The 6,544-nt window shown below is 37.6% G+C and overlaps 2 protein-coding genes and 1 pseudogene across 2 annotated transcripts; all 3 read left to right on the top strand.

Annotated features, from left to right (window-relative positions):
* Positions 1-253: 253 nt before the first annotated feature.
* LOC115958375 lies at positions 254-1,234 on the top strand. The gene is made up of 3 exons (XM_031076791.1): positions 254-630; positions 710-935; positions 1,040-1,234. Exons 1-3 carry the CDS (start codon positions 334-336, stop codon positions 1,201-1,203), a joined length of 687 nt encoding a protein of 228 aa, XP_030932651.1. The 5' UTR covers positions 254-333; the 3' UTR covers positions 1,204-1,234.
* A 535-nt stretch (positions 1,235-1,769) lies between these two features.
* Positions 1,770-3,323, top strand: LOC115956832. Its single transcript, XM_031075115.1, has 2 exons — positions 1,770-2,102; positions 2,784-3,323. Exons 1-2 carry the CDS (start codon positions 1,770-1,772, stop codon positions 3,321-3,323), a joined length of 873 nt encoding a protein of 290 aa, XP_030930975.1.
* Positions 3,324-4,594: 1,271 nt separating this feature from the next.
* On the top strand, positions 4,595-5,626 carry LOC115956831 (annotated as a pseudogene).
* Positions 5,627-6,544: the final 918 nt, after the last annotated feature.

Here is a 6,544-nt window from a genome sequence, read left to right as displayed (position 1 = left end):
GTATTGTTATAGTGTAAATAGAATGCAATGTGATGGTTTGGATGTTATATGTTTGTGGCTGATTTTATTTATGGTGTAATCAATAGCATACTTGTTTACATACCTCTTAGACTACAATGTTTGTGATTTTGTTAGATGAAGAAAAAAACCAAAGCCACAATTCTTGCCTGAGTTGCATCTGTCCTCCTTGTGGGGGTTGCATTGTTAAAGAAATTACGACGTAGACGTAGAGAACTACCTAGGGCGCCTTATGTTAACCATGCCGCCGAGAGAGAGGAATACATAAATAGTGTTTTGCATGGAAGTGAGAGACATTGTGTGAATCAACTTAGGATGAAGCCTATAGCTTTCCACCACTTATGTCACACCCTCACTGAGGGGGAGCACGTACGTCCGACTGTTCACATGTCTGTTACGGAGCAAGTGTTCATTTTCTTGCACATTATTGGTCATAATGTGAGGTTTCGTGTAATGGGTAGTCGGATCTATAGATCAACTGAGACTGTTCATAGATACTTCAAGGTTGTCCTTAGGGGGGTCCTGAAATTATATAGAGCTCTAATAAGACTGCGTAGCGAAGATACACCTCCAGAGATAAGGAATAGCAGAAGGTTTTACCCATATTTTAAGGTAAATATTGCGACTTGTGTGTTTTTGTAAATTGTGAAGATTTATGTAATTTTAAACCATTATGTTTGTCGAAAATTAGGATTGTGTTGGAGCAATAGATGGTACACATGTTCGTGCATCTGTGCCACCTGAAATACAAGGAAGATTTCGTGGTCGCAAAGATGGAACCACGCAAAATGTGTTAGCTGCCATTAGTTTTGACTTAAAGTTCACTTATGTGTTGGATGGATGGGAAGGCAGTGCACATGATTCACGTGTATTAAATGATGCATTTGCTAGGACAGGGGGATTTTCAATTCCCAATGGTATTACACGATTACTTCACCCTTTTGGTTTGTTAGTTTAATAAATATTATGTGTTTTCCTAAACATAGTAGTGATTTGGTTTTTTTTTTTTTAATATATGTAGGTAAATTTTATCTTGGTGATGCTGGGTATGGTAATAAAAATGGAATATTGTCACCGTATCGAAGTGTACGATATCACTTAAAAGAGTTTAGTGATCGTCCTCCTGAGAATGCGCAAGAATTGTTCAACCTCCGACACTCTTCATTGAGAACTACCATTGAGTGAGGGTTTGGAGTGGTGAACAAACGTTTTCGAGTGTTGGATGCAGAACCATATTGGTCTTTCCCAACCCAAGTGAAAGTAGTGTTAGCGTGTTGTGTGGTTCATAATCACATTATGAGGGTTGAACCAAATGACCATATTATGGAAGATGCAATGAACCAAGTAGAGTTTAGTGACCACCAACAAGAAACACAATCCCGTCGGGAGTCCGTCGAAGATAGTAGATCATGGAATGCTAAGAGAGATGAGATATGCCAAGCCATGTGGTCTGATTATATCAGGAGTGGAGAGTAGTACTTTATTTAGATTTCTATGATTGTAATGTGTTTTTTCTTTTTGTTTTTTTGTAAAGACAATGTATGTAATATAGACTTTTGGTGATGTAATGAAAAAGTATTTTTAGCATTACATTGTTATTTGATGGTATTACATTGTCATTTCCATAGTTAGCATGTTCCATTCTGTTGTGCACATTCATAAGCGTGGTTGTATGTGTGTTTGATTTGTTATTCATGTTCCGAGCGTAATTACTAAATGCTACTCTCACTATACTATTTTCATATGTAGTAATGTCAAAGGGTAAAGAAAAAGTTAGCGGCAGTAAGCAATTTAGGTGGCTGCCACCTATGCATGAGATGATGCTAAAGATACTTACAGAGGAGGCTAGAAAGGGCAATAAGCCCTCTAATACTTTTAGGGCCGGCTTCTTTGCTCTTGTAGCGAAGGAGATAACGGCCCATTTCGGGGTTGAGTGCCACCCTGTATTTGTGGAGAACCGGATGCGGACTCTAAGGTCCATGTGGGCAACTATTCAAGAGCTTAGAAAGAAGAGTGGATTCGGTTGGGATGAAAATCTGAAAATGATAACTTGTGACCATAAAACATACCAAGAAGAAGTTATGGTATGGCTTCCAACTATATTTTCTTAATATAGATAATAATATATGTTTTTGCCTTTTATATGAAATTTATAGTGTCATTCTTTTTAGGATTCCATTGCTTTTATAAGGTTTTCCAAACATAACTTTCATGTCACCTTACCTATGTATTATATCTATACATATCTATGCGTTTTCATCTATATATATGTGTATATGTGTCTGAGCTACAATTTTCTTTGGTTCTCGGTTTGGTTGCTAATAAAATGTTGGGAAAGTAAAGAAAAGATTGATACTTTCTTTTTAAGGTGATTTTTTTAATGGGTTTTTTTCAGCTATGACTTGGGAATAATAGGAAATTAAGGACCCACTGTTTTCTTTGATCTTTCTATTTGGTTGCTAGGAAGAAGTGAATGAAAGAAAACAAAGTTTTTAACCAAAAGATTTGTGCTTGCTGTTCTAATTTTTTTTCTTTTTTTTTTTAATTGGGCTCTCTTAGCAGTGAAGTGTGCATAATAGTAACATAATGTATTGACTTGTTTCATCCTTATTTGAGAGTTTTTTTGCATTACTTGTTTGATTACTGAGAAAATGTAGGAAAAAGTATGGAGTATTTGCTTTAATTGTTATTGCATAGTCTTTTATATTGAATTTATGAGTGAAGTTATTATTGCATTGTTATATACGTTCTTTTCTCCCTTACAGGCACATCGGAAGCATGCCGAGTATTTGAACAAAAAAATTGAGTTTTACGATGAATTAGCGATTGTGGTGGGAAAGGACACAGCCATAGGTGGCTTTGCTAAGTCCGGAGTGGATATCGAAAATGAGCCAGATAATGGGGATAATAGGGATAGTGCAGAGTTTGTTGCAGATAATGTGGAGGAATGTGTGGTTGAAAATGGGAAGAACGCAAATGAATCATCCACCACTGGGTCGGGAATTTCCAAGTCCTGCAAAAGAAGGCGTGCAGCTTCTAATGCTGATAATAGTGTGCTGACTGATTTGTCTGATCAGCTGAAGGAAATAGCTGTCGCTCTGAAAGAAATTAATCGGGGCCCGGTAGATTATACAACTTTGTATAATGAGGTAATGGCTATGATGGCGAATGGATATAGCGAAGATATGCTCGCTACTGCCTTCGACCATCTTTGTGAGAATGAGAAGACGGCACGTGGATTTTTAGCCAAGAATGCTAGGTTGAGGAAGCTGTGGTTAGATGGTTATTTTTTCTCACAAATTTGATTTGCTTATTTCATGTTGACTGTGATGGTATATTTAGGAATTAACTTTTGTTGTAGTATTAATATTGACCTATCAATGTATTATATATGTACTCTTTTGTATTATTGAGACGATACAATTGCCCAAATTATGTATTTGTACTGTTCAGATACCACAAATAGGTATCATTTTTGTATGCCATTGAGGTGTAATGCCAATGGTGAACAATTGATGTGACTGTTTTTATATAAATATTATGGGTATATTCGAATGATTATGTTTGATGTTGAACCAAATGACCATAATTTTTGTATTGTTACAGATATATATAGGGAATGTAGGTTCTTGAATTTTATCTATAAGAGCAAAATATAGCTTCAAACTAGTTATTTTTAAGCTCTAGCTCCAGCTCGATTAACACCATGGTTTTGGTGGTGTTGGTGCCTATCTTCTTTGCGTTTATTGGGCTTAGGATTATGCTTCGGCTCAGCTACTTTTTCCTTAATAGCATTGATCTTCTCCAATTCCTCTAAAACTTCATTCATGGATGGACGATTTTTTGGGTCAGATTCTAGATCATTTTCCGTAAAATGATCCAAACTATTTTCCGAACCAAACATGGGAAAACGTTTTCCGTAAAGTATTTTCCGTAAAATATTTGGACGAACCAAACACCGGAATTAATTTTCCGTAAAACGATTTCCGTAAAATATTTGGACGAATCAAACACCGAAATTGATTTTCCGTAAAATGATTTCCGAGACAGCCAAACACCCGAATACATTTTCCTTTTCCGGAAATTAGCATTTTCGGAAAATATGTGTTTTCCGGAAAACGTTTTCCAGCAACCAAACACAGCCTATGTAGATAGGATTGTGTCATTGTTTGTGTTCATAAGGAGCTTAAATAAATGAGTTTCATTCAGAAAAAAAAAAAAATATATATATATATATATATATATATATATATATAAATCAATGTGTCTCATGATGACTGTTTCAGTGGCTAATTTTTTGCTTAGCAAGTGTGGGAATGGTTGAGGAATTGTTGTGGGTGTGGTGTAGAATGAAGGAGAATAGGATTGAACCCGCTTGTTTAATTTATTGGTGAATGGGTTGGTGAATCAATGATGATCGACAGAGTTGAAAGAGTACTTACAAGCGATTGAAACTGAGAGGATTGGACTGGATGTTGTGACCACTAATACAATTTTTTTGAGAAGAGACCACTAATACAATGATTGAAGGGAATATCAGGGAAGACAAAGAAGGGAATGGAGAGATTTAAGGGATATGGAGGTGGGGAATATGGAGCTTGATATGAGCACTTATATGACTTCGATGCAGGCTTGTTATACGGATGGGAATTTTGATGTTTGTTTGGGTCTATATCATGAAATGGAATAGAAGAGGTTGGAAACTCTGCGTTATGCCTGTAGTTTAGTGATTGGTGGGCACTGTAAGGATGGGAAGTGTGCAGAAGGATATGCTGTGTTAAAAAAGAAAAAGAAAAAAAAGAGTATGATTTAGAAGGGGTATAATGTGAATGTAGCAATTTATATGGCGCTGATTGATTCCTATGCAAAAATTGGGTGCATGGAACAAGTGAGGGTATATGGGATTATTGTTAATGGATTTTGTAAGAGTGGCAGATTGAGGAAGCCAAGGAGTAATTTGAGTTATAGAGGTAATGGGGTGGTGATGGCTAATGACATGTTTTATTCTAGTTTAATTGATAGTCTTGGAAAGGCTGTGAGAGTTGATGAAGCTGAAAGGCTCTTTGAGGAAATGGTTGGAGAAGGGATGCCCACAGGATTCATATCGCTACAATGACCTTATTGATGCCCTAGCTAAGTGTGAGAAAATTGATGAAGCATTAAAGCTCTTTAAGAGGACAGAAGAAGAAGATTGTGATCAGACTTTTAATACATATACATTGCTTATCAGGGACTGTTCAATAAGCATAGAAGTGAAGAGTCACTGAAGATGTGGGACATGAGGATCATTAAGGGTATTACATGAACTGCAGCTTTTTTTAGGACTCTTTCAATTAACCTTTGTCTTTCAGTCAAGGTAGTTAGGGCTTGCAAGATATTAGATGAACCAGCTCCATTGGGAATTCACCCCAAGATACTGCAAAGCTGGTCGCATCAAGGCCTATCAGTTGGCTGATGGGATTGTTGATTGGGGCAAAGAAATACCAAGCATAGTTCGTACTATTTTAATCAATGCCTTTTGGAAAGCGACAATGCAGACTTAGCCATGACGTTCATGCATGGTAAGATTGGAATTGGATATGATAGAATGGGCAGCACCAAAGGGTGAGTGAAGGGGTGGCGGTACGTTATAGTCAGGGGGTTCAAATGAACCCCCTGATATATATATATATATATATACAGTGGCGGCGCCACGTACAGGTCAGGGTGTTCCCAGGAACACCCTGACCTGAAAAAAATTAAAAAAAAAAAAAATTTTATATTTAATCTATGCTAGGAACACCCTCATCCCAAAATTAGGAACACCCTGAATCAAAAAATTAGGAATACCCTCAAATTAAATAATTAAAAAAAAATTATCTATCCTACTTTCAAGCCAAAAAAAAAAAAAACCCAAAAAAAAATTTTGAACTAAAATCTGAAAAAAAAAAAAAATAATAATTGTTAACAGAACCAAGCCCACTGCCCACGGCAAGCCAAGCCCACGGCAAACCCGGAAAGCCCAACATAATACGGAGGTAGCAAAACCCATGAATTCTCACCCAAAAAAAAAAAAAAAAAAAACAGAGCAAATCAGAAATCAAACCACAATCACGTCGTTGGCAGAGATCAAGACAGACAGTCTATACTCTATACAAGGCAAAAACAAATCAAACCCCATTACCCAATACTGCAATACAGAGGCGTTTGTCAAAAAAAAGAAAAGAAACCAAATACAGAGCAAAAGAGAAACAAAATACAGAGCAAAAAAGAAACCCCAAACCCAGAGCAAACCAAACCCACGGTGGCGCCGCCACTGCTCGCAGGCGCAGCTCGCTCCGTGACCTCCGTCGCTCCTCGTCTAGTCGTCGTCGCTCGTCTCCCACCGTCGTCGCTCGTCGCTGGCCCGTCGTCACTTGCCCGTCGTCGCAGATCAAAACGGTCTCACCGTCTCAGCTGTTTCGCCGTCGTCGCTTGCCCGTCGCCAGTCGGCCTCAAGGTATTTCGCCCCCTTTTTCTCTCTGACTCTCTCTCTCTCACACTGAAA

The sequence above is a fragment of the Quercus lobata genome, chromosome 8 (assembly GCF_001633185.2).
Source record: "Quercus lobata isolate SW786 chromosome 8, ValleyOak3.0 Primary Assembly, whole genome shotgun sequence".
Classification (NCBI taxonomy): domain Eukaryota; kingdom Viridiplantae; phylum Streptophyta; class Magnoliopsida; order Fagales; family Fagaceae; genus Quercus; species Quercus lobata.
The sequence above is the reverse complement of the archived record's forward strand: the minus strand, read 5'-3'. Positions and strand labels throughout refer to the sequence as shown.

What these genes read in the sequence shown, in the direction of transcription:
- LOC115958375 (XM_031076791.1), top strand. Translation starts at nt 334, where the DNA reads ATGAAGCCTATAGCTTTCCACCACTTATGTCACACCCTCACTGAGGGG. An exon ending in GGTTTTACCCATATTTTAAG is followed by an intron (nt 631 to 709) that starts GTAAATATTGCG and finishes GTCGAAAATTAG; the next exon opens with GATTGTGTTGGAGCAATAGA. An exon ending in GGGATTTTCAATTCCCAATG is followed by an intron (nt 936 to 1,039) that starts GTATTACACGAT and finishes TAATATATGTAG; the next exon opens with GTAAATTTTATCTTGGTGAT.
- LOC115956832 (XM_031075115.1), top strand. Translation starts at nt 1,770, where the DNA reads ATGTCAAAGGGTAAAGAAAAAGTTAGCGGCAGTAAGCAATTTAGGTGG. An exon ending in CATACCAAGAAGAAGTTATG is followed by an intron (nt 2,103 to 2,783) that starts GTATGGCTTCCA and finishes TCTCCCTTACAG; the next exon opens with GCACATCGGAAGCATGCCGA.